Raw genomic sequence first — 26,562 nt, 5'->3', positions numbered from 1 at the left:
ACTTCTGGAATTCCATTCTTAAAGAAACGTCTTTTTTTTTTTTTGCCGCGCCATTTAATACGAAGGGATGGTAGAATTACTTGTTTATCTTAGACATCTACGTGATCTATACGTAGGGACAGTTGCAAGGTGACCTTAAATAAAATTAATTAATAATTTTTTTTATGTAAATGGAAGGGCTTAAAACTGGAACTTATCGCTTATATTCTTTCTTTTGAACTATCCAACTCATTCTTGCCCCAAAATTAATTAATACTTGTTTAAACTTCTCTCCCATATTAGTAGTAAATGAAATTAAAAAAAGTGAATTTCAACACTTATATAAAAAAAACGCTTATTTCAAGCGTTCACTCTTATAAAAACTCACTTTTACGTGAACATGGTAGATGTTATACCATTCAAAGAAATGATTTATTAATAAGTTTAGAATAATACTGTAGTACTTATTTTAATGATACAATATATATGACATAAATAGATATTAAAATATGTTAAAAAACGTGTTTATGATATAAAAAAAAAAATTATGTTCGAATTCCCATCTCTTTCTATCCTTTTAGTTTAGGTAGGTTTCCTCCAACTCGTGTTGTATCGCTTCATCCCACATAAACATGTGTACATACAAAAAAATTTTCCCTTTTTGTTTTTTCAAACAAGGGTAGTTATTTTGCTCGTAAGCGATGGGTCCTGCAAGGTTGTCCAAAATAATAATAATAAATAAATAAAAAAAGAAAAGTTGCAGGAGCAGAAAAGCAGTATAGTTGAATCATTGTAGTAATCCAGAAAGGTCAAATACAGGAGCTAAAATGGCAGTCCACGAAGGCAAAGAGCACCATCACCACCACAACGACAGCAGCCACCAGCCGGGTAGGTCCATTAATATTCTCGTGTAAGGTAAACACACCAATACAAAAATAAGTGAAGAAATAAAAGATACTATATAGTACAATTGAGAGACTGGGGTACAAGAAGAAGGGGGCAATCAGAAAGTTGATTGCTTTTTGCAGAACCTTTCAAGAAAATGTTCAAACATTATCAAATTTGCTGGTGATCACGGCTTCCGTAGCATTTTCTACTTTGTACAAATTATGGGTTCTATACAAAATGAATTATCTTCTTTTAGCTATTCCTGGTTTCTTGTGTAATTTTGCGTGCTGGAATTGGTTCTGATTATTGGCTTCTTGATTTATGGGGAATTCCCACAATTTTGCAAAAAAAAATATTATCAGGGTCTCTTTTATCTCTCTCGCTCTTTTATCAGGGTCTCTTTTGGGATTGGTCCCGGTGCATATAGCGAGACATGTTTGATACAGAGTTCTTCAGTTAATTCACTTGTCAGTGATGATCCCCTAAAAGTTGGCAACTTGCTGGATTTAGGTGACCTATTGAGGTGATCAGGACTCATTTCTTTGTTAACTTCTTGGCAGGGACCCATGAACAAAAGAGAGTACGTATACAGAACAGATATGGTGAGAAGCTTGTGGGGATATTGCATGAAACGGGGTCGAAGGAGGTTGTGATTATCTGTCATGGATTTAGATCTTCAAAGGTTGGTGTTTGCCATCTCTATAACTGGATGTTTTAGGATGAGAAAGTTTTCTATATTTTGGTAGTTCTCCACTCTAATGCTCTGTTTGCTTCTTTATTTACTTGGTGGAATTATCTGCAATCTCATTTTCAGCATTATCTGATGAGCATCTTTGCAAAAATTTTGCAATCTCCATCCCATTTGGTGCTGTAGATGAATTGAAAATAACAAAACTTTTTTTTAGATGCATGTCATATGCACAAACATTTTATCTGCATCCCTCCTTACAGATGGCATTCGCCAAAACTTCTGAAGAAGGAATGTTGACGGGTCCCATGCTCCAAAAAAAAAAGTCTATTTTCCTGCCTGCCTGAACTTGTCTAAAACATAAACGCCTGGTCTTATTATATCCCTGATATTATACACTCAAATCACATACAGTTTTTATAATCTTCAAAATTTTTGTAAGTGTGTAACAGTGGAGAGGTAACATGTTCTTGTAAGTATGTGTTGGGAGCCTGAAGTGTCTTTTTTTCTGTATTTTGTTACAAGCACTTTGTTGTATGATCATCAGGAAGATCCCATTTCTAAATCAATTTCATTGTATCATTACTTTTTGATTGCTACAGTATATTTGTTGCTAAGGACTACCTTGATCATTCAATCCATTAATGTTGTTCCCTTCTCATAAACTTCAGGATCGCATTCCCATGGTGAATCTAGCAGCTGCTTTTGAAAAAGAAGGAATTAGTGCCTTCCGCTTTGATTTTGCTGGGAATGGGTAAGTGACTAGCCACTGACACGCTACTCCTCCCGACATGTCTCTTCAGAAATATCACCAAAATTTTTGTTCTTGACCCAGTCAGGACATCAGACATCTTGAGAAAAAATGCATGTTTAGATTAAAATTTGACACATCCTCTTCAAACAATGGTCTAAGAGAAGAAAAAATTTAAGAATAAAATTGTACTATATCTTCAATCTGAGACCCTTTTCAGTGAAAATTAGGTGTGAAGATAGAGATTAATATTGCCCTCCAGATTTGGGTTCCTGCACATAAATTGGCTGTATACTTATGTTCCCTCTTCATCCTATGGAATGATCCTTTTAGCAGATTTTCAGAGTACAAAGGATCAAGTACATTCTGTCTTTTTTAACATTTACCATTTCCCTAATTTTTTATATGATGCTTGCTTTACTTTTCTGAAGAGGATCTTGTAGGACAAAATATATATGGGGAAACTCTTGGAAATGTTTACTTCTATATTGTCATTTTGTAGATATGTTTAATCAAACTCTTCAAGGTGTGTAATGCAACACAAGATAGGGGCGATCTTACCTACTAGTGCTAGTAAAAGATTGAGAGGAACATTACCCAAGACGGCTAAAGAAGGGAAACAATATTAACTTGTGTAAATGCAGTGTAATTTACATACTGTCCACCCTTCAAATCATGAATTTTGAACATTTAGTCAAAGTTTCTGTGCAATTAGTAAATGACAGTCTGCTTAGTTTGTTATAGGAACCTTTCTTGAGAGTTGTCATGTATATGCTTATCTTACTTCTGATCACTGTCACATAGTTCCTGAGTGCTTTTCACAAGTGTTTGATCAACCTTGTAAATAGATCTAAATAGAAGTACCTAGCAGAAAGGCTTGTAAAATGGAACTAGATAAGTAATTTTTCTTTGATTTTCTTTCTAACAGGCCTTTCATTTTCTTTGATGCAAAGTAGTAGGGCACTCACTTCTCAAACCTTTACATATTAGAACTTAAGCTGGTTGGAGCCAATACATAGCCAAAGATTGGTGCAAAAGCTTGTAAAAGAGTTGAAGAAGACAATATTTCTTCATTTGAGCACAAAAAGCTATCTCCACATTCTTTTCTTTAGTTGATTTTTGTACGAACTCATTCATGACAAACATGTGGTATTCTTGCTTCCCAGAGAAAGTGAAGGATCATTTCAGTATGGTAACTACCATAGAGAAGCAGATGACTTGCGTGCAGTAATTCAACACTTCCAGGAAGAGAAATGTTTTGTAGCTGCACTTGTCGGGCATAGTAAAGGTACATAAGCTATTCGACTAAGTTCAAACATTGATTTACTGTCCGAACTTCTAGATTCCTTCCAGTCACCTGACAAGCTGTTCAGTTGAGATTTTTTAGGAGGAAATGCTGTGCTGTTGTATGCTTCAAGGGATAATGACATACAAATTATTGTCAATATCGCTGGCCGCTTCAATCTTGAGCGAGGAATTGAAGGTCGCTTGGGTAAAGACTTTCTGGAGAAAATTGAGCAGAATGGATTTATTGACGTCAAGAACAGAAGGGGTAGCTAAGACCGTGATTCATCTTCTTGTATGAGTTTGGTTTTGTACTCAAGTGCTGCATGTTGGTTTCCTTGTATTGTCCAGAAAGAAATCACTTATGGAAAAATTGTGTATGAGAGGTAAGGAAATAAATAATTGCCTTCGAGCCAAGTTATGTCTCACATGGGGTATTTCTATGTAGGAAAGACCAAGTATCGTGTATCTAAGGAAAGTTTGATGGACCGTCTAGCAACTGATACTCGTGCAGCTTGCCAAAAGATCGACAGAAACTGCAGGTAGGGATTGGTGATTCTTGTTTATCGAATTATGATTGAACTGTTGTTATCAATTCAATTTTGAAGAGTATTCTATATCAGGATCTTCGTTATGAAACATATTTTCATTATCTTTCCATATTCTGTACGTGTATGTAGGGTGTTGACAGTTCAAGGTTCCGTGGATGAATTTGTTCCTGTCAGTGATGCCAAGGAGTTTGCAAAGCACATACCTAATCATATACTACACATTTTTGAAGGCGCAGATCATTATTTCACTTCGCATCAACATGAATTGGCTTCAGTTGTACTGGATTTTGTAACGAATGGGCTTACAGAATGCAGAAGAGTGCATAGATTTATCCATTCCCGATTCTGATACGAGGATAGTGATTATGGTTCTGGACAAATGGATTTTAAGAGAATCCAGTTACATGTCTGACTCTGTTGCTTCATACCAACCGTAACATGGTTCCTGGATGACAACATTGATTCCCCCCTCATGGTACCAACCAACGGTGATAGCTGAAGACTACCTCGATGGATAATGATGCAGTTAGGGTCTTTAAGAACTAGGGATTAGTACATGGACTGTAGTTTACTGAAAAACATGTTACAGCACAATATGTCAAAAAAACAAAAACGCTGTGCAGAAGATAAAATATATGAACCATCTCTTTCATATGTTTTTTCCTCAGTGAGTCGAAGATTCAAATTTAGTATTCAGTTTTGCTTTATGATTCTCAATACCAGTTACAAGCAATTCATGTCATATGCATTATGAATATAAACAAGATCCACCAACTCAAATCAACAGAACAGCTAAGCACTTCGATTATGTATTTCAACCGGATGCTTGTTCTGCCGTAGGCTGTATTTTCATCGTCAAGGAAAGGAGTATTCATACATGTCCCCCCATCTGTCGAAGACAGGAAAAATTTTTGGAGTATAAGATTGTAGTCGCATGTATAGGGCATTTGTTCAATTTTCAACAAATTTAGAAAACAACTTTATTCATCTAGAAAATTAATAAACGTGATACACCAAAGACTCTTCTAGGTTACTGACATTACAGGGATGATGGAGTTACTGCTAGAGTTTTCTACGTCCTACCAAAATTTACAGTCGGAAGGCTGCTGGATGCTAATGCCGACAATATGCAAGGAGTTCAGTAAGATACAACACCCCATCAGAAACGGTTACAGCAGTATAATAGTAGACAATCAGTACTGAAACTAGTACCATTCAACACTCTTTTATACTGCAACAGTTTTTGGCTTGACACCAATTTTTCTCCAAGAAACACTGGGCATTATCTGTTTGGGATCAACACGATCCTTATACTTGATGGCAAAGTTCAACAGCGAGTCAAGAAGAGCGTCAGAGAGAAGGTGGGGCTTGAGACCCAACTCAATGAGTTTTGTATGTTTGGCATTATAGTAATGCTCCTCTGCCTCTACTCTGGGGTTGGGCACAGATACTGTTTTCACCTCAATGCCAAGTTTTTCTCCAGCTTTCGTGACAAGGGCTGCAAGTTCATTGACAGAAAACTGCTCCGTGAATTGATTGAAGACCCTGAATTCTCCTCTCTGTGCTGGATTAGCAATTGCAAGCTCAACACACTGAACTGTGTCTCTTATATCTAGATATCCCCTGGTCTGCATTGTACAAAAAGAATGCATTACAAATATTCAGTAGATCACAAAAGAACATGGATGAAGATGAAATAAAGTTAGAAGTATCGATTGAAGCACTTGAGTGAGTTGGTGACTGCAAAACCACCCTAGCTTCAAGTGCCACACCCTTCGTTTTTTTTTTTTATGCAGCCAAAAACAAAAAGCACTTCCTAGTTCCTATTAACATCAGAATGATGCATTTCCAAATTCAAGCCCTATAGTCAGAATACTTCAGTGAGTCTCAGCCAAAGAAATTTAGAAAATTTAAAAAATAAGAAAGGAATCTGGAGTAGCTTCTCCAGCAGTGGCTTACCCTACAGAGGCTGCATAAAGATTATGGCAATCCAGATAAAAAAACTCATTTTTCCCATCCAAACCCAACATCATATCAGCAGATTTCAAACTATCGTCTATGGGCATCAATTTACATCCAAGTTCAGAAGGTAGTTAGCCAAGAGTACTTTGGACCTAGGTCATGTAATCTCCAAATCAGCATAACTATACGTTCAATATCCAGATTTAACCTTCTCGAGACAACAGGCAGCAACTCGGTTATTATCCATTATAATGGCAGGTTCATGTTATTACATACTTTCCTCGGAAGTTCCAGATAACTAGCCTAAAATAGGGATGGACTTATAAGTGATTTCAAGAGGAAGCTTCAGCTGCCTTCTAGCAAAACCATACCAAAAATGTGAACTATAAAAACTAATCTTACCTAGGTACTCAAGACTTTGTCAATTAATATACCATTTCAGAACATAATACTGCTTCAATATGTAGATCTATGAAGCACGTGACAGACAAACCTATTAGGTCCCATGTAATCCGATGGAGGAGGCTTATGCAATATGTGTTGCACAGTTTTATTTGCTGAATGTGCTAAGAGTTTAAATTTGTTGTTTCCAGTGACTAATAACAGTAGGAACTACCCATCTATCGATTCATGATGTTTTCACACAGGAAAAGAAATAGATATTAGACTGTGCCTATTGCAATATAACTACTCGCAGTTTGCAGCTGAGAAGCATCTCCAGTTCTGCAGGAAATATCATATGATTAATGTGACAGAGACATGAAAGGAGAAAATACCTGGCCCCCTTTGCCATAGACAGTAAGTGGATGACCGACAGCAGCCTGAACACAAAACCTATTTAACGCAGTTCCAAAAACTCCATCATAATCAAATCTATTACATAGCTCATCATGCATTGCAGTCTCATCTGTTCTCAGACCATAAACTACTCCTTGGTTTAGATCAGTGGCTCGGATTCCCCACGCCTTGCAAGTAAATGCAATATTATGGGAATCATGAACCTTACTCAAATGATAGAAAGAACTTGCCTGCTTGGGATAAGGCAGAGTGTCTGTCCTTCCATTATGAGTAATTGTAATATAACCTTCCTCAATGTCTATGTTTGGGGTCCCATACTCTCCCATGGTTCCAAGCTTCACCAAGTGACACTCATCTCTATATTCCTTTATGGCAAACAGAACATTAAGTGTCCCAATGACATTGTTCTGTTGGGTAAATACAGCTCTTGACCTATCAATCATGGAGTAAGGAGCAGATCTCTGCTCTCCAAAGTGGACAACAGCATCAGGTTCAAATGACTTAAAAGTCTCAGCCAGGAACTCAAAGTCACATATATCCCCGATGTGAAGTTGGATATCCTTGCCAGTAAGGGACTTCCAACAACGGATACGATTATGGATAGACGAAATAGGTGTGAGGGAGTCAAGACCGAGCTGGTGGTCAAAAAGGCGACGAACAAGGTTGTCAACAATAGCAACTTCATAGTTTCTGTTTGATAGATGGAGTGCAGTAGCCCAACCACAGTAACCATCACCACCAATAACCATGACCTTCTTTGGACTACCAGCTTCACCGGTTTCTTGAGGAAAGCTAGAGCCAGGCTGAGCTTTGGATTCTTGACTCAGAGAAACAGCCATAGCATAGATGGTGGAGGATCTTTTTGGCCCTTTTCCATGCAGGATGAGCATTTTCGAACGAGAGGTTGAAGTTGGCAAACTAAAAGATGCGGGAAATCCCGATGATGAACACTGATTCACTAACAAGCATTTTGGCTTTTTGCAGCTCGGAGGGATATTCAAAGAACAAGAGGTAGAAAGCAAGTGCGCCATAGTAGCTGCCAATTGTACTCTTAACTGTATTAAACCTGCAGAGTTTGTACTTAAACTCGAAATCAATCTTCGAAGTCACTACTTTGCTGCTCTATATAAATACAAGAAGCAGACTGACAAAGAATCATTGTGATAAAAAACAAGCCATTTTATTCAACTTTTTAAGTTAACCAACTCCAAAGTTCAAATGCAACGCTGAGATTAGTAAAAAGCAAAATGAAAATTTGCATAATGAGTAAGCCTTTTACTTCTTTTCCAACAGTTCTGCATTCTTTAACTAGTCCATTGCTATTTGAATGCCCAGTCCATCACAAGAACAAAAGACCCCTGCTTTACTCTCTTTTTTTTTTTCAAGTCTTCAGCCTACTATCCAAGTCAAGAATTAACCAAGCTGTGCTACAAAAATTACGGTTCACAGACCAGCAAAAATTGGACTACATAAACAGATTGAGAGAAAGAGAAGAGAGAGAGCAACGGCAGCAAAAGGCATGCTACCGAAACTTCAGAGCCAGAGAGATTGATGAGAATTAGTCGAGTTGGACAATTATTTACCTTAATACGACAGAAGAATCAGAGAGCAAATCCGAAAGGGTCTGTCAAGAATCCAACTTCCAGATGAAAATTGATCACTCACATCAGTGTCTACGAGCTCTACTCAAGTCTCCAGGGGGATGGATTTTCCTTCGGCTGTGTTTTTCAAGGTACTTACTACTGGTCCGTCCTTTCGGGAGCATCAATAGCAATGGCTCAAGGGGATATTCTGGATATGCTCGATAGTATAATGCTAGATGTTAAGTTACATTTGTACCCTTACCTTTTCCAAACCTTCCTGCTGGGTTTTTTTTTTTTTTTTGCTGACGGAGTGGGTGTTCCGGTCAATTTTTACGGGCCCGACTAATCTCACTTTGGTCAGGAAGGAGAGACCCCATCCCCCCGAACACGATAACTACAGGACTCGGACCCTTGCGGGCACTAGACACCAGCTCCTAAGGAGGATTGCTGAGATTAACCGAGTTGTCCATAAGAAACAGACAATTTGATGGGAGACAAGGGTTGAACCACTGACCTCCCACCCCACCAGAAAAGGCGGTGGCTACTGAGCTTCCTGGGTTTCTCATTTTGTTGACTTTCTCATGATTTGATTTGATCTGATCTTCTTATTCCCCCAAAGTTCTTATTTATTTCTTCGGTGCTAGGAGGTAAATTTAATAAAAAGAGTATGATTTAAACCTTCAATTGCGAGCCCTTTCAAATTGCTTTTTTTTTTTAAGTGTACTGTAACAATTTAATATGTATGAAATAAAAAAACGATTGAAAAATATGTTCATAAAAAATATTTTAAAAAAATTAAAATAAAAATGACAATCAAACAAGGTAACTTTACTGCATGGATGAATGTAACATTTGGCTCGTTGATCCTGGCCGCGAAATATAGTAACGAAATTTTTGTTGCTTTGCTGACCCCGATTCCCAGCTACAGAGAAAGGTTTTGGCGGTTCGCAAGACACGACTAGACTTCAAATAATTTCAACCACACTTCATTGCTTGAGGCAGCAGCAATGATACTGCTGAGAATAGTCACTCGGAGTCGAACCCAATACTCTGCTGAGGTCTTTCATCTATTTTGAACATTATATTCGAGTTACAAGTAGGGGTGCAAACGAATCGAGCCGCTCTAGAGCCGCTCGAGTCGAGCTCGAGTCGAGCTCGAGCTGCTCGAGCTAGAGTCGAGCTCGAGCTCGAGCTCAAAACATTAAGCTCGTTAGGCTCGCGAGCTCGAGTATATATATATTTATTTTTTTTATTTTTATTTTTAATAGTAAAATTACATAAATATCCTTAATATTTTATTATTTATTAAGAAAAAATATTATTTTATTTATTTTTTAAAAAATTAAATAATTATTTTTTATTTTTTTCGAGTTCGAACTCGAGCTCGAGCTGGGCTCGAATCGAGTCGAACTCGAGCTCGAGTTTGAAAATTACCAGCTCGTCGAGCTCGAGCTCGAGTTCGATGAAATTAAGTTAAGGCTCGACTCGATAAGGCCAAAGCTCGACTCGACTCGGCTCGTTTGCACCCCTAGTTACAAGCCACCGCTTTCTGTCAAAAGAAACCTTGCGTCCGTTCTTTTGCTCAGAACTTACACAAAGAAATCGAAGGCCGAAAATGTGATTCCCAAAACAATAATATTAACAGGTAAACAATAGCAACTAGAAGGAATTCCCTTAGATTTGGCGTAGAATTTCCAAATTAGGGGTTTTTAGCAACAGAAAATATGCATTACCAAGCAGCAGCAGCAAATACCAGCAGCAACAAAAAATCCATTAGCAGGAAGGGATTCTTTGAAGACCAAATAGATCAATTGTCAGCTAAGGTTTATCTTTTTCTGTGCTGAGAAATATCGATCTGTACAAATTTGGGTTCTTGATGGTTAGTTACATGTTTAAGACATTCAAAGTTTTAACTAAGAAGGAACACGTTCCTATGAAAAATACGACACCATGTTTTATCCAAAAATGGTACACCGGTACATTGGATTCTCTTCTTCTTCCTGTACAAAGCTCTGTATATAAACCCCAACTGCAAATTTTAACATCTCTATCGAAGAATGGAGGGGCTAATGTAATTGTAAGTCGTTTACCTAGACCTAAAGTAGATATTATCTTGCAAATTTTGACATCTGAATTAACTGTCATAACAGGTAGGACTGTCAATGGGGCTGGGCCAGCCCGAGCTCGGCTCGTTCGGCCCGACAGAAAGCCCGATGAGCCCGATCATTTAGTGAGCCGGTCTGAACTTGAGCCTAAAAATTAGATCCGAATTAAATGTGAGCCGAGCTTGGGCCTTATTAGGCTCATACCCGATATAGGCCCGGCCCTTTAATTACCTATATATATAATATTTATATTTTGATATTATGTATAATTATATATCCAAATATATTTTTGCTAAATACTAAATATATATATAAATTACAAAACACAAAAACACATCTAAAGACTCTTTCATGAACTTTCTTGAGAGCCAATATTAGTAATGCATAACTAAATCTCTAATTTTTCTTATTGGTTGAGTAACTTTTTGTATTGGCATATTATTGGTTGATTTTTTTTTTTTGGTCTACAAACACAAAAATCATCAAGCATATTTGGATTTAAATCACAAGATTATAAAAAAAAGTTTCAACTTTTAAAGATGTATTGGCTTATGATTGCATGTTTTATTACTATTTTTCATGCATTTTAAACGGATTACATATAAATATTGTTGAAAAAATTTTGGTTTATATACTTTTTAAGAACTATTATTTGTTCATGTTTAGTTTTAATATTATAGTCTTGTAAATGTTAAATTAGTTTTACAACTTAATAGTTATAGCAATTATATTAAGAAAATTCAGGAGTAATAAGTGAGCTTGGGCTAAGCCCGATTAAGGCTCACAATCCGAATATTATGTGAGCTGAGTATGAGCTTCACATTTACGAACCCGAAACTCATAGCCCGAAGCCCGAAAATGTCTCAAATTAAATGAGCTGAGTTTGAACTCATCAAAGCCCGGTTCATTAGGCCCGATTGACAGGCCTAATAACAGGCACAAAAGAGAGATTGCTTTCCAGCATGTCATCAACTCAAAATCTCTGCTAGCATGCGACCAAAATTTAGCATCAACTCCTCATGGCACAAACTAAAAGCTCAAGCTGCAGATACCCTTTTCCCATCCTCAATAAAGAATATAGCGCTTTCTGGCACCTGGAATGGCACAGCATAAAGAGAATAATTTAGACTGAACAAAAATACCTGGATTTTCAGGAATTGTATTCCTTTTTAAATAATTCTCACAGTTGATGCAATTTTACAAGAACCAAAAACGAAAAACAGACTAGCGGCATGCTACGAGCACATTCAACATTTAAACAAAAAACATACGAGAATATCAAATGAACTGTCATATACAACATTATGGAGCAAGGACTAACCCTTATGCGCCTTTATCAATTTCCAGTAACAATTTATATAGCCTTCTGATTCAGCAGGAGTACATTTAACTGTCAATGTTTTTCTACCACAAAAGTGTCTTCCTATTTCGCAAAATCAAGTCTTTTGAATCAAAATCCAACCAAAAGAGAAGCGGTCTCAGGAAGTTACCTCAGCCCATGTTTCTCTAATGAAGTCTACTACGTCATAAGCAATATCTCCTTGAACATCAATTTGATCCTTCTCAGTCGGTCCCTACAACCAGCAACAAATGGTACAGTCAACCAACACATATAATGCTACAAATGCATCACCCAATTAGCTATTACCTTAACTACAGATGCACCTGTAGCAAATTTCTTTCCAAACTTCTTTGAAGCATCACTAAGTTTAATACCTGCAACATGTATTAACAATGTCTGAACTCCACATCAAATTAATTTCAAGTTTTCATAGAATGAAATCAGCATCATACTTACCAAATAGTTCTAATCCTTTTACTGTGGTGATACATTTGCGTTTATTCCGCACAATCTTTTCAATAACAACTTCTTGTTTCTCCTGCAAAATATCTCCATCAGCATGTGTCAGTCTTTGTTAGTTTTCCAGCAGAATCATCATCACTTAACCATCCTTGATGGCCAAAATGTCAAGCATCAAAAAACACAAAAGTGTTAACAGAAACAGCATTCCATCATTTGCACATATACTGTATCTGAGTAATGGGAATCTATCGACCAAACAACAATAAAGTACAAGAAGGATTTTTTTCCCTTTTTTTTGGGAGGAGGAAGGGGGGGGGGGGGGAAGTAACAACTGATTTGCTCTAATATTTTACAAAGTTTATGTATCACTAATTGTTGTGAATAAACAGATCAGGTAGCAATTGCAAGAAGACATTTTGGATTATTAGCTCGAAAAGAAAATTTGAATAATAAAGCATTAAAATAGATTTTCAAAAAAAACTTCATTACGTATGCCGTCGATTCAGATACATTAAATCCCCGTTTTCATGAGTCACTACCACCCAATGTGCTGTTCATATCAAGCAAAACCACATAAAAGTCATGACATAAAGCCAAACAACACCACAAATTAACGTGGTTACACACTCTGATCAGAATTCAGGCTTAGTGTAAAACAAGTGAGCATGAAAACATCCCAGCATGAAGAATTTGAAGCCATGGATATCCATGACTAAAATGAATAGATGTGGGTGTGAAATTAACTGATGTTCACATATATGTCAAAATTTCCACCATATAGACATGTAAACAATAGTATATGCCAGATTCATATATAATCCTGCATGTAGTTTGTTATGCAACCTTCCTGAACATGTACAATTCGCATCTTAATATTGAAAATTATTTATCTAACCAAAGAAACAGCACCCTATTTCATAGATTAGCTATTGATATGAAAAACTTTCTTCTTGCCAAAACATTTTAGCCAGCTAGCTAAACAACCAAAACTGACGGTGCTTAGAAGATAAGACTTACCTTTCTCTTAATTTTTCCACCAGGAAGTCGTTTGACATCTTCTTGCTTGCTGGCTGAAGGTTCCCCTAAAATGCACCGAAACTTGGTAAAGTATAACCAGAATCAATACAGACATCTCTAGTCTAGTAAAGATACTCTTCAGCTACAACTTAGATATACAGTTTGCCAGATTACAAGCTGCTCACTTAGAAACTAAACTTTGAAGGCAAAATGGTTTCAGGTATTAATCTGCTTGTCATAGAAATTTCAGTCTACATATGATTCAATAAGATGCCAATTCATCTCTCTCTGATAAGCTTTTCCACAGGAAAAAAAAATCACTTCTTTCCTGTTGTAAAAATTTGCTGAAAGATGCAGATGCATAACAATGGCTGAAACAATACAGATATCTATACCTTAAACATTCTTTTTTTTTTTTCAAACTTTCCACTTTCAGCATTCTAGTAATCTAAATTATAACAGATTCCAATTAGCAATTGCTTAAAATATAAAAACAAAACAAAATCTCAAAAATGTGCTTGATCACGAGTATATTAAAAAACAAAAAAAAAAACTCACCAGCGGTTGCAGCTGGTGATCCAGCTGGGGATATACCAGACCCTTGAAGCTGCTCTGATAGCTTCTCTGCTTCTTTATCATTCGCCTCTACCAAACAAAACCCCCCAAAAGAATTAAAATTTAAAAAAAAAAAATGAAACTGGTGAGCAAGTATGGTATTTAATTCTAGCATAAAAAAGAGAAAATGTTTATTGGGGAAAAAAATTAAAAGGATTAGTGCAACCTTGGAGGAGGTGTGGGTAGAGATTGGGAACGTTGCGGATCAACCAGGGCTTGCATTTCTCAAAATCCCGCCCGAATTCGCAGTACTCTGCAGGTAACGTGCAAACCTGGCAGTAGGGAACTTGAACCGGCTGTGGTTTTTCCGCTGCCATTTTCCTTGTGTCTAAATCACGAATTTGTCAGGATTTGAAGAGTGAGGAGGGCCGAGGATCAGAAGTGGAATCATCCTACTCATCATTTTTCCAAACAACAACAAACCAACTGTGAAAGACAGTTCCCTCGAATTCCTTCACTTTACTTAGTCGATAGGCCCAAGCACTTTTGAATTGTTGTCTTCTCATCTTTGGTTGGGCTGGCCCGAACAATTTTGTTAGTTCCACTACTTTTTATTTTTCTAAAATTCTACTTCTTCTGGAATAGATTCCACCTTTTCTTACACCAATTTTTTGTTTTTAAGTGTAAATAAGAAGACTTGAATCCAAAACTTCTCACCTATATTCCCTCCGTCCAAATCATCCAATTCATCCCTCCTCCTCTACATCAGTTATTTAATAAAATTTGAATCACTAATAAATACTACCAAGTATCATGATGGTTAATCTATTACAACGCCCATTGGCCGGGGGAAGAGAGATTGAGACCCTTGAAATTAGAATTTCCGGTACTTTTTGTATCTCGCCCTTTTCTTGATAAAATAAATAATAAATAAAAAATGGTGGGGAAGGAGGAAGGAGATGAGTATAGGGTGATAAGAAAAGAAATGAATGAGCAAACAATATGTTTAATTTTACTAAAAGTATATTGAAGCACTGTTTACAGAAAAGAAAATACTTGTGTGAAGTGTGAGCCTATGTTTTTAATCATGGACTAGGAGGCGAATCGGTGAAGCTTAGGAGTCAGAGTTGAAGGGGGTTTAACTGGAATTCAAAAACTGGATGGTGTTAGCACGATGTTATAAACATATTAGTGAAAGTTTAATCAATTAATGTACAAAATAATAGATAAGTGTTTACTAATATGATGACAAATGCACCTTTTGTGTCTCCATTGCTTTTTGATAACGTTTTACGATTCAAAACTTTTCAAATCTAAGGACTCATTAGTAAGTATAATATCTATGTTATAAAATTATACATATAGTTTATAGTGCATTACAGTGTGTTTAATTAATAACAATTACATTGTTCTTTTCTTTTTTTTTTTTTTGTCCTTTTAGTGTAAGCGTGAATGTTTGAATTCGAAATCTCTCACTTACGTTCCTTCCTTTCAAACCACCCAACTCATCCATTCTCCCAATAATAATTACATTATTCAAGAACGCTTATACTAACAATCGTACTTATTCCCCCGTCATTTGGTATCTAGTCTCCATCAGGATTTCTCATTTCTGAACTCTCACAGCCACTAATATTAATCTTCAATAATATTTATATCATTTACCAAAAAGGTTGAAGGTCACACGAGTGACAATTCTGGTTGATGACCTCAAATTTTCAAGTTAAAGAAAACACACGAGCGTTTGAGAAAAAAAAAAAAAAACTACTTAAAAAAAAGAACTATAAACTATTTGATTTAGCACCACCAGCTCATTGGCTTTGCAAGTTGCAACAATTCTCCTTCTCCTCATCCTCCTCATCTTCTTCTTCTTCTTCTTGTTACCATATTGAAGTGAAAACAACCCTAAACTACGTACGGCAAAGTATATCAATAAGATACTAATATAATACCATAAAATTTAACTTGGAGACTTTGAGGAACTGAACCCACAATTCCCTTGATGAGAAAGTGCGGTTGAGAACTTTAAATTCAGGGTAATTACCCACAATCTGTTAATGTGGGATGGATGATCCATCCCCTCCCTCGAGCACTGCCTTACCAAATTTCTTGATTTTTTCAATAATTGAAATCATACAACAAAATTAGATTAACGTTTAGAGTTAATTGAAATTCTACTGCTAAGCACAGTCTAAGGTGATTTTTAGTTACCTTTGATGTTTTTGTAGGTCAATTGCAAATGATTAGTCAAGCCTTAACATAGTACAAGGAAATCATTTTGCATAATCGTGTCCCCCGGCAAGATTCATGACTGACACTCAACCTCCCTTGTCACGAAACCTCCCTCAACATTGACACCAGTGCCAAACACAATAAAAAGCCAAAATTACTTATAGATCTTGTCCCATCCTATCACTGTATCCCACCTACCACGAAATTTCTTTGCCTTTGGACAGATGTTTTTCATTCATAGACGGAAAGCACATGCAAGAGGCATATTCCCATCTTGCAAGTTGCAGTCATTTAATTTTGTATGGTCAGTACAGCCATGCAACCAAAGCTTGTTGTATGGTCAGTACAGCCTTTTATAATTAGGTAAGTTTGTGTGGACAGAATAGAGTTATTATTTAAAATAATTATTATAATATTTTTTATAATATAATATATGTAAAATAAAGATATGATTATGATATAAGTGAAATATTATTTGAAAAAATTTGATATCCAAAAGTATTTGTCACACGTAAAAAAAAAAATGATAGAATCAAGATCAACCTTATTTGAGCCAATTCTTGATGGAGTTCTTCTTTCCATAATGAACAATATCTAACAGTCAAATTTTTTTTTTGGGTTTTTATTTTCCTCTCGGGGATGATTAGGTAAGACAGCTATTACTCTAATTGTCTAAAAATTATCTTTGGTTTGGCATCAAATATCTACCAAATCAGGACAATTGTGACAGCACTTGATTTTGAAGCACTATTTTAGAGCTTGTGATAAAATTGTTTCAAGAGGAAAAACCTGCACTCGTCAAGTTTTACTTACAACCAAAAAAAAGGACAAAAAGCCTATTCTCCTGGTTTTATAGTAAGAGAGTTTGTTTGCTGCCATCCGCAACGCTTTCTAGTTTATGAAAATGGTCTTTTGTAAAGCTCCAAACATTATGTGCAAATGCTAAGTTGCTAAACATACATGATTCTGTACGTCCTTTTAAGATCCAACCCAGTTTTAACTTAGAGACCATGGCATCCTTAGTTTAACTCTCAAGTCTTCCCTTCTATTTTTTTTCCCTTTGTAAACTTTAGGATCTCCTTTGAATTAAAATAAAAGAATAAAAAAGTAATTCTTATGTCATTTTCCGAATTAATTTGCGTCACCACAAAAAAACTATAAGTAGATTTCAATAACACAGTCTGCCTAAATAGCCTCAATATTCTGTTCTATGTAAGGGGTGTGTGTTTAGGCCTGTCAACGGGTCGGGTCTGGGTCAGAATTTATTATTTCGGATCCGGACCCAGCATATTATATCAGATCCGGATCCGACCCATTTACTTGACGGATCTTCTACTCTATGTTTCAGATCCGGATTGGATCTGGGCTAGAATTTATTATTTCGGACCCAGACCCAACATATCATATCGGAACCGGATCCGAAACCGGATCCGACCCATTTACTCGACAGATCTCCTACTCTATGTTCCGGATTCGGATCCGGGTCGGGCTTCTAATAAAAAATGAGAAAAAATATATTTGTAAACTAATTTCTAATTAATACAAAAAAACTAAATAAGAAAAGAAATCAAATTGACTTTATTCAAATACATCACCCTAATCTAATTATATTGATAAATATATATATTTAAAATTATTAATCCATTTATATCCGAATGCTGGTCTAATACGGGTCGGAATACTATATTCCGTATCCGACTCCGGATCCGAGTCCGGGTAACAGAATTAAATTCCTACCCGTACCCGCAAAAAATTCACAGATCCAATCCGAGTCCGGGTCTAGACCTGGACCGTTGACAGGCCTATGTGTGTTCATTGTGATTGTGTATATTAACATAACAAGTCATGTAGTATAATTTAGGTATAATAAGGAATACTCATTTGAAATATTGTTAAATTTTTTTTTCGATATAAGGAGTATTTCAGTTTTATCAGACTAATTTTTTTATGTCTGTGCACCTTATCCCCAAAGATACACAAGCGATAAAGAGGTAACTTGAACGTACGATCACAGAACGTAATTAAGTTATCCCGAAATCATTCGTGCCAACTCCAAACGACGGAAAATTGTTAAATAAACCTTATACTTTTTGTGGCAAAAAAGTAGGGAACAGGTAACTGTAGACGCCAGCCGCGCAAGTCCAACGTTGTCCCGTACTCCCACCCCACCCACGTGCATTTCTAAGTCACTGACCAGTCTGACCTGTTATTGCAGAACCATACAAAACTGCGCCGAACCACCATTCAACTCCGCCCTACCAATTTCACGGTTCAACCGTCTTAAACGCCCCCGGAAATCTTGCATTTCAAAGAAAATCCGGACGAATTTCGACAGGATCACAGTAAATTAAAGACTTTGTTCGTATTGTATTTTTCTGGACCTTTTATATAGAAAAAATATTGTAATAATTTGATATATATAAAATAAAAAAACAATTAAAAAATATGTCCACGAAAAATATAATAATTTTTTTAAAAAAAATTACAATCCAAACACAAGTTTCAGATCTCGGCAGGGGTTTTGGATCCTCACCTACATCTTTTGGTGTGTACGCCCATACAAAATGAAGGATCATGTTAGAGACTGTCACCCTAATAAGATGGGGTGTATCATTTAAAGGGTATTTGATAAGGGTATTTGTTGTTCCTAGATGACTACCAAAATCATTCAATAATAGAGAGTCTAGAAGTGTTAATTGTTGCAATTTATTATTGGTTTGTGTGAAGAGTGCCCAATAATTTTTGGTGAATCATTCGGTAGAATTAGAAGTATCCAATGGTCACTCATTAGGAAATAGCTCGAGTGTTAATTTTTGAAAATGTAAATTTAATTAGGAAAAGTGTATAGATACAAATGAAGATAATAATTGCTAGTATATGTATTTACACGGTAGGTTAGCTATGATTTAAATGTATTAACAACTGCATATCGAACATCCGTTAGAAAAACCGTTTATTATTGCTTAGTTTATTTAGGTTTCAAATTGATGGATGGGCATTTGATGTATTTCCACCTAATTTATCATGTTTTTGAAGAAATAATTATACTTGTTTTTGAAGAAATTAACACTTAAATCTATCTTGATTCTTAATAGGATAAAAATGATATTACTTTCAAACCAAATATTTCATGGGGATTGTCGATAACCTATACCCATGCCCATATAGGGTTTGATCTTCCTGACTCTGATATTGATTTTTTTTTTTTTTTATAGTTTCTGATATTGATTTTTAAAATGCGAAGCAAACACCTCCGGATAAAGCAGCCAAAGACCCGAGAAAGTATTAAAAGATTTTGGTGTTTAAGGGGTAACACTTGTTCAAATGATGAGACCAATTCCTTAAAAAAAAAAAAAAATTATGAGTCCAAATTAAGTAAGTATTGTATATAAAGTTTTGATGTTTAAGGGGTAACACTTGACATGTTCAAATAATGAGTCCGATTTAAGTATGGATTTAACAAGTCCTAAATATGTCTCCTTCTTACTTCTTGAGTTCTTGTGATATCCTTTCCTGTTAAAAGTACTCCCTATGATGCCATCAAAAGTTTCCATGATACTATAGCTCCCAAATTGATATTTTTCTCCACACATCAATTTAATGCAAGAGTATCCATCTTCATACCTTCTCGAATAGAGAGCTTAATGCATGAAAATGAATTGATTAGATGTTAATCTACCATCACTTCTTCTTCACTAACATGAACGCAATTAATGTCTTGACCTCCAAAAATATGAAGTTATTGGATCAACTCTTGAGGTGGAATTTGTATCCTAATATTGCATTAGTATTAGTTCGGATATAATAATATATTATTTGAAACATTATTTTAGATAATCATTATAATACTTTCATGATGTGATATTATATGACGCATCTAAAATAAAAAAATGTTGAAAATTTTAAAAAGAGGGTTTAATAACGTGTTTATGATACAAGTAAAAAAAAAATTTTATTGAAAAAGTTTTTTTATACTTTGAATAACTATTATTATTTACTTGCATCACAAACGCAATTTTAAACACATATTTTTATCTTCTTAATTACCTTTTTATCTTATATATATCACACCATAAAAAATGTTTCAGTTTTTACTTCAAATAATCTCCTATCCACACACACTCGGTCCATAAGCTAATTGTACCAATTTATGAGAAAAGTTGTACAAGCCATATCAAAGGAAACAAAAAATAATAATAATAAATACTACCACTTTCAAGTAATCTGTAGTATTTAGTAAGGGCAAAGATTTTGTAAATCATGATGCCATTCTGATTTGTTATTTGCACAGCTGACGCCCACTCTCCTCTGCTTTTGTTGAACATGACATATATCCATTTAAAGCATTCTGTGGCGCTTCTTAAATCCCCACACCCTATATCAGATATCTTCACTTGTGCAATCACACTCCGCCTCACCCCGCTTCGCTCTAAGAAGTGATCCTTCCTCCGTCCTTCTTCCAATGACCTAAAAAATTTCTTCTACTTTTTCGCATTTTCTTCAGTTCAAGAAAGGGGGAAAGAGAAGAAACAAAAGGGTTCTTCTCGGATCCCTTTCTCATTTTACTACTAAAAAGGTTTGGACTTTTAATTGTGTTCCCTTCTTGGATCTATGGCTGAATCTAAGAGCTACATTACCTCTGATGAGCTCAAGAAGCATAACAAACCAGGGGATCTGTGGATCTCCATTCAGGGCAAGATTTATGATGTCTCAGATTGGGTGAAAGAACATCCAGGTGGTGCATTCCCACTCTTGAATCTTTCAGGCCAAGATGCGACTGATGCCTTTGTAGCATTTCATCCAGGTACAGCCTGGAAGTTCCTCGATAAGTTCTTTAATGGGTTTTATCTGAAAGACTATTCTGTCTCTGAGGTGTCTAAGGATTACAGGAAGCTCGTTTATGAGTTTAACAAAATGGGATTGTTTGAGCAGAAAGGGCACGGGGTTTTATTGAGCATGTGCTTCATGGCAGTGCTGTTCTGTTTGAGTGTCTATGGTGTTTTATGCTGTGAAAGGGTTTTGGTTCATTTGATTTGTGGTGGATTGATGGGGTTCCTTTGGATTCAGAGTGGGTGGATTGGGCATGATTCAGGGCATTATCAGGTAATGACGACTCGTGGCATCAACCGATTCGCTCAGATCCTGAGTGGGAATTGTCTTGCAGGAATCAGTATTGCTTGGTGGAAGTGGAACCATAATGCTCATCACATTGCTTGCAACAGTCTTGAATTTGACCCTGATCTTCAACACATGCCTTTCTTTGCGGTATCTCCCAAGCTTTTCAATTCACTCACTTCTTATTTTTATGAGAGGAAGATGGCTTTTGATTCAGTTGCTAGGTTCCTAGTTAGTAATCAGCATTGGACATTTTATCCTGTTATGTGTTTTGCTAGAATCAATTTGTTTGCTCAATCATTTATATTGTTGTCGTCGTCCAAGAGAAGCGTGCCACGAAGGGGTCAGGAGCTCTTGGGGCTGCTTGTATTTTGGATTTGGTACCCACTTCTGGTGTCTTGTTTGCCCAACTGGGGTGAAAGGCTAATGTTTGTTGTGGCTAGTTTCTCGGTAACTGGAATTCAGCATGTTCAATTTTGCTTGAACCATTTCTCCACTAGCGTTTATGTTGGGCCACCTACTGGACATGATTGGTTTGAGAAGCAAACTAGTGGAACTCTTGATATTTTGTGCCCGTCCTGGATGGATTGGTTTCATGGTGGCTTGCAATTTCAGACCGAGCATCATTTGTTTCCCAGGTTGCCCAGATGCCAACTTCGGAAAATTTCACCTTTTGTAAAGGAGCTCTGCAAGAAGCATGGTTTGCCCTATAATGCTGCATCATTTTGGGAGGCCAACGTGATGACGTGCAAGACACTTAGAAATGCAGCATTGCAGGCTCGTGATTTCACCAAGCCTGTTCCAAAGAATCTAGTCTGGGAAGCCGTTAATACTCACGGTTGAGAGCAAAATCTTTAAAGCTTTATTTTTAGTCACAATTTGTAAGTCAAATTATTTATGGTTATTGCAGCTTTTGGTGCGAGATTAAGTCTCTCCATTACATTCTTTCATGCTTTATGATTGTGATATCAGGAAAACATTTCCCATCTCATATGTGTAATAGTCAGACACATTCATATGGTCCATCTTCTACCATTTTTTGGAGGCTTTGAATAAATGTCTCCAATCTGCATTTGAGTGATATCAGCTAATGTTGGCTGTGGATCAGGTCATATCTTTTCGGACGGCCTTTTTCTACTTGCAAGTGCTATAGCTCTCATTTCTTCCTTATTCCACCACGTACAGTTAACTATCCCTTCACTTTTGCTGCTAAAGTAATAAACTTTTGTTTTGTGTTGTTATGGTGTCTCGTCAGCAAGAAAAACTGCTTAGGAAACTTCAACTCAGTGACAAGTCATGTGATCCAAACATGTGGTCTTTGGATCGTATCCAGTCTTCTAATTACTAAGATAAATTATTTTTGTCTTGGAAATAAGACGGATTCAATGAAATAGCTGTGCAAATGGTTACAACAAATTTGACGTCGACAGGATGTGGTAGGAAGTGCCATGCTGGAATGGGAATTGGTCCAGGAACTTAGTGGCGAATTTTTAGTCATCCTTGGCTTGGTCTGCATCTACTCGTATTCTTATCCTCCTTTGCAATGTTGGTTTCAATTTGTTGATTACTGAAATGGTCAATATTAACAATGTATGCTACATTCTTTGGAAGTATACTTGAGTGTTTGTAACCCTACCTCCCAACCACAAGAGTCAAGGATGATACTAACCAACAAAAGTGTATTCAAGCTAAAAACAAATGTATTTCAGCAATAGACCTGCAATTTTCGGGGTTAGCTCGGTATCAATATTGAATCAATTCTATGTTCATGAGCTAAAACAAATGTATTTCAGCAATAGACTTGCAATTTTCTGGCTTAGTTACCTCGGTATCAATGTTGAATCAATTCTATGTCAAGACGGAACTTCTTGCAATTTTCTGGCTTAGTTACCTCGGTATCAATGTTGAATAAATTCTATGTCAAGACGGCTTAGTTACCTCGGTATCAATGTTGAATAAATTCTATGTCAAGACGGAACTTCTTGCGCTTCTGGAGAATCAGGGAACCCACTAACTATCATAACCATGTCAAGATGGAATTTCTTGCACTTCTGGAGAATTAGGGAACCCACTAAGTAGGCTGTTGCAATTTTCTGGCTTAGTTACCTCGGTATCAGTGTTAAATCAATACTATGTCAAGATGGAACTTCTTGCACTTCTGAATAATTAGGGAACCACAAAGTAGGCTGGGGAAAATTGACATATTGACTATGATTAATACTTGTTTTTTCTAATAGATTTCTTTTAAGTGTAAGCGGAAGGCTTGAAACAAAGATCTCTTATTTATACTCCCTCTCCCCAAACTACACAACCCTTCCCCCCCAACCAAATTAGTACTTGTTTCCTTTATCTCAAGCACACTGAAATTTTGTTTATCTTAGCACCAAGGTACATTAGTACATTAAAAATTGAGGCCAATCATTTACATGGAATGGAAGTCCTTAGTGGTTGGTCAATTTTTTCCTGTCTAGGTCGTTAGCAACTAAAAATTTGAGGCCTAGTTTCCAAAGTTTAGAAAATAATGAAAACACTAGCATGGAGAGAAAAAGAAGAAAGAAAAAAAAAGGAACATAAGAGAGCATGATGTCCTAGTTTTCATCCTGATAAGTGCGTGAATTTAAGGATGTGTATTGGATCACCGGATGGTGTGCCCCAAATGATAAGTGAAAAGTTGATCTCATATTATGAATTAAGCTTTTAGACACTGTCAATGTAAAGGTTTTATACTAGTAACTGTAAATGTATGACATTTGTACGAAAACTGAATTTCAAATTTGAGATTAAACTACGTGGCATACACCTAATATCGCACGCATGTGTATATACTGATAATGTATACAAAATATATCCTAATATTATTTGCTAAGGGAAGTTGTTTGTGCCTTATACATGTAATTAATAGGTCAACATTTTCTTTCCCGTCTCTTTTAGCTTTTATTTTTTTTAATCCAAGTAATTATTGATTATCGCAGTAATGTCAATTGTTTGTGTCTATCCAAATATTGCGGCCTAAAACCATCATAGTTTTGTGAATTTGGATTCATGGCCGCTACTTTTTTCGTTGTCTATTGATCTTGGCAACATGTCAATGGTTTGAATATTATTAAAATGCAGCCCAAGCTATCACAATTTTTTGTGAACTTGGGCCTCAATTTTCAAATTCATGTCAAATGGTAAGTCAATCACTGGCTTGGGAAAAGCCAAGTCCATATATTACCCAAATTTAGACGCAAGCCCATTGCATACCAACTACACACCGGGGTCAGCTCAAGCGGGGTTTGAGTTTAATTTTGTAATGGGCACTTATTAACGCTTACAACATTCCATATAGATACAATTAATCATAGCTATCATTTCGCATTGCATTCAGCTAATTTTTGGCTTCAGAGGCGTTTGATAAAATTAAAATTTGAAATTTTAATATGTTAAATTATTACATTATGAAATACTAAAATATTAATATTTGAGTATATTCTACATGAAGTGATAAATGAATATTTTATCACTTAGTTATTAAAGTATTAAGTTTCATCTGAATAATTCAGAACCATTTAATTAATTAAGGCGTTTTATTTTTTTTATTATCAAACACATTTGAACATATGAAGTTTTGAATCTATTAACTTTAGGTGGTAAATTGAATTATCATATAGGGCTTTAGTCGTACTTTTTCATTTCATTAACGCAGAAAACTCCAATTAGCAAGTACTCCTAGGGATTCGTTAAACAACTCTACTTTGCAATGATCGAATGGAGGTCCTTAATCCGTATATCAACTTCCTAGTTTCCTTTCACTCACCTCTTTTATAAGGATGGACAAATTCTCCAATCTACACTTTACCATCTGTCCAAAGAAATCGATTGAACCTAAACTTCTACTCGAACAAAATTTCAGTGAAGATAAGGGATATGATATGGTCATAAGACGGGATCACCATCATATTATTTTGCATTGCATTATGCCTATTTATGGGAAAAATACACTTTTCATCCCCCCCAATGTTTGGGTGAGCGACCAATTTCGTCCTCAAAGTTTCAACAAGAACACATTTAATCCTCAAACATTATCAATTTTGATCAATTTAGGACAATTGACAAAAAACTCTTGAAATTGGATGGAAAGTAGTCACGTGAGAAGCATACTCTGTTAGTTTAATTTATTGCAGCCAATAAAATGGGAAAAACTATCTTCTTTTTTCATTCATTTCTCATTTCTTGAGTATATGCTCTGTTTTTTCTAGCCCTAAGTTTTGCAGGCAAAGTTTCACCATGGTAAATACCTATTATTCTACCTATAATAGCGGAGGCATAGAGAACCTAGAGTGCTAAAATAAGAAGTAGAAGTTCTGCTTCTTCGATTTCATCAATACCTGTCTGCAATTGTGAGTTAAGGACAAAACTAACAACTTCTTAGCGAGGAGACAATTCGAAAAAAGATTCTTGGTTGTTCTTTGTGGCCGGTAAGAACTCATTGTATTATTGACACACCAGTAAAACTTTGATTTTAACAAATTTTTGAATCATGTTTTATTAGAGGCTCGACAGGTGCAAGTATTTTGATAGGCTGAAGAGGAAATTGGTCCAAGAGGAAGGGTACTTATAGCTGGTTTACCATAAAAGGTGAATAAGTTGAAAGAAATAGTTGAAAAGATATGAAAGAGGGAGAAAATTTTCATTGACATTATTGTGGTCTTAATGGTGTTGTTGGTTTTGAGTTGGAGGAGAACAGGCAAAGCAAATAGAAACTGGGGCAAGTTGTTGCCAAGTCTAGTATGAAATCTTGCTAAATTTGCCAGGCTGTGATTGTATTTTGTGGAAACAAATGTGTTTGCTAGAATGCTAGTTGGATAATCCTTTGTTTGTAAGAGGTAGGATTTAGGATAAATGTAGATTGAAGTAGCGGCAGAGAAGTATGAAAACCAGCTGTTGATTGATCAATTATGTACGTTTTGCGTACGAAGTGGACATTTTCTGTTTCTAAAGAAGCTATTTTGTGTATGAAAACTTGCTAAAATCTCAATTTTGACATATGATTCTGGTCACACAATTTGTTCCCAATTTTGTACAATTGCAATCTTAATTCTGATAATAGTTACACGTATATATATTCTTAATGAGTTGTAGAAAAAAAAATAAAAGAAGGCAAGACAGAGGATTATGAAAACCAGAGAAAGCAAGATAGAGGATTATGAAAACCAATGGAGCAAATTGACACCATCATTTATAATCTTCTAAATGGTCCTATTGAGT

The 26,562-nt window shown here is 36.0% G+C and overlaps 4 protein-coding genes across 8 annotated transcripts; 2 read left to right on the top strand and 2 right to left on the bottom strand.

Annotated features, from left to right (window-relative positions):
- Nucleotides 1-689: 689 nt before the first annotated feature.
- LOC113706714 (putative uncharacterized protein YDL057W) lies at nucleotides 690-4,808 on the top strand. Of its 5 annotated transcripts, none has more exons than XM_072062561.1 (8): nucleotides 755-867; nucleotides 1,262-1,322; nucleotides 1,428-1,549; nucleotides 2,227-2,309; nucleotides 3,473-3,594; nucleotides 3,694-3,858; nucleotides 4,039-4,132; nucleotides 4,271-4,808. In XM_072062561.1, the coding sequence occupies exons 2-8, from the start codon at nucleotides 1,301-1,303 to the stop codon at nucleotides 4,488-4,490; spliced, it is 828 nt and encodes a 275-aa protein (XP_071918662.1). In that variant the 5' UTR covers nucleotides 755-867; nucleotides 1,262-1,300; the 3' UTR covers nucleotides 4,491-4,808. The 5 variants fall into 5 exon arrangements, 4 of the variants coding, with proteins under 4 accessions (XP_027084465.1, XP_071918662.1, XP_071918663.1 ...); XM_072062562.1 differs by lacking the exon at nucleotides 755-867 and adding an exon at nucleotides 947-1,047; XR_011820408.1 differs by lacking the exon at nucleotides 1,262-1,322 and having other exon boundaries at nucleotides 690-867; nucleotides 3,694-3,885; nucleotides 4,271-4,341.
- Nucleotides 4,809-5,096: 288 nt separating this feature from the next.
- Nucleotides 5,097-8,661, bottom strand: LOC113707203 (UDP-sulfoquinovose synthase, chloroplastic-like). Its single transcript, XM_027229406.2, has 3 exons — nucleotides 8,485-8,661; nucleotides 6,880-7,967; nucleotides 5,097-5,769 (listed from the first exon to the last, which is right to left on the bottom strand). The coding sequence occupies exons 2-3, from the start codon at nucleotides 7,930-7,932 to the stop codon at nucleotides 5,368-5,370; spliced, it is 1,455 nt and encodes a 484-aa protein (XP_027085207.1). The 5' UTR covers nucleotides 7,933-7,967; nucleotides 8,485-8,661; the 3' UTR covers nucleotides 5,097-5,367.
- Nucleotides 8,662-11,336: 2,675 nt separating this feature from the next.
- LOC113706412 (translation machinery-associated protein 22-like) lies at nucleotides 11,337-14,940 on the bottom strand. Its single transcript, XM_027228316.2, has 7 exons — nucleotides 14,192-14,940; nucleotides 13,969-14,055; nucleotides 13,411-13,475; nucleotides 12,388-12,469; nucleotides 12,238-12,305; nucleotides 12,080-12,163; nucleotides 11,337-11,683 (listed from the first exon to the last, which is right to left on the bottom strand). Exons 1-7 carry the CDS (start codon nucleotides 14,340-14,342, stop codon nucleotides 11,627-11,629), a joined length of 594 nt encoding a protein of 197 aa, XP_027084117.1. The 5' UTR covers nucleotides 14,343-14,940; the 3' UTR covers nucleotides 11,337-11,626.
- Nucleotides 14,941-20,464: 5,524 nt separating this feature from the next.
- Nucleotides 20,465-22,449, top strand: LOC113706843 (acyl-lipid (9-3)-desaturase-like). Its single transcript, XM_027228870.2, has one exon. The coding sequence runs from the start codon at nucleotides 20,809-20,811 to the stop codon at nucleotides 22,153-22,155; it is 1,347 nt and encodes a 448-aa protein (XP_027084671.1). The 5' UTR covers nucleotides 20,465-20,808; the 3' UTR covers nucleotides 22,156-22,449.
- Nucleotides 22,450-26,562: the final 4,113 nt, after the last annotated feature.

The sequence above is a fragment of the Coffea arabica genome, chromosome 8c (assembly GCF_036785885.1).
Source record: "Coffea arabica cultivar ET-39 chromosome 8c, Coffea Arabica ET-39 HiFi, whole genome shotgun sequence".
Lineage (NCBI taxonomy): Eukaryota > Viridiplantae > Streptophyta > Magnoliopsida > Gentianales > Rubiaceae > Coffea > Coffea arabica.
Note: the sequence above shows the minus strand (reverse complement) of the source record. Positions and strands in the feature narration are given on the sequence as shown.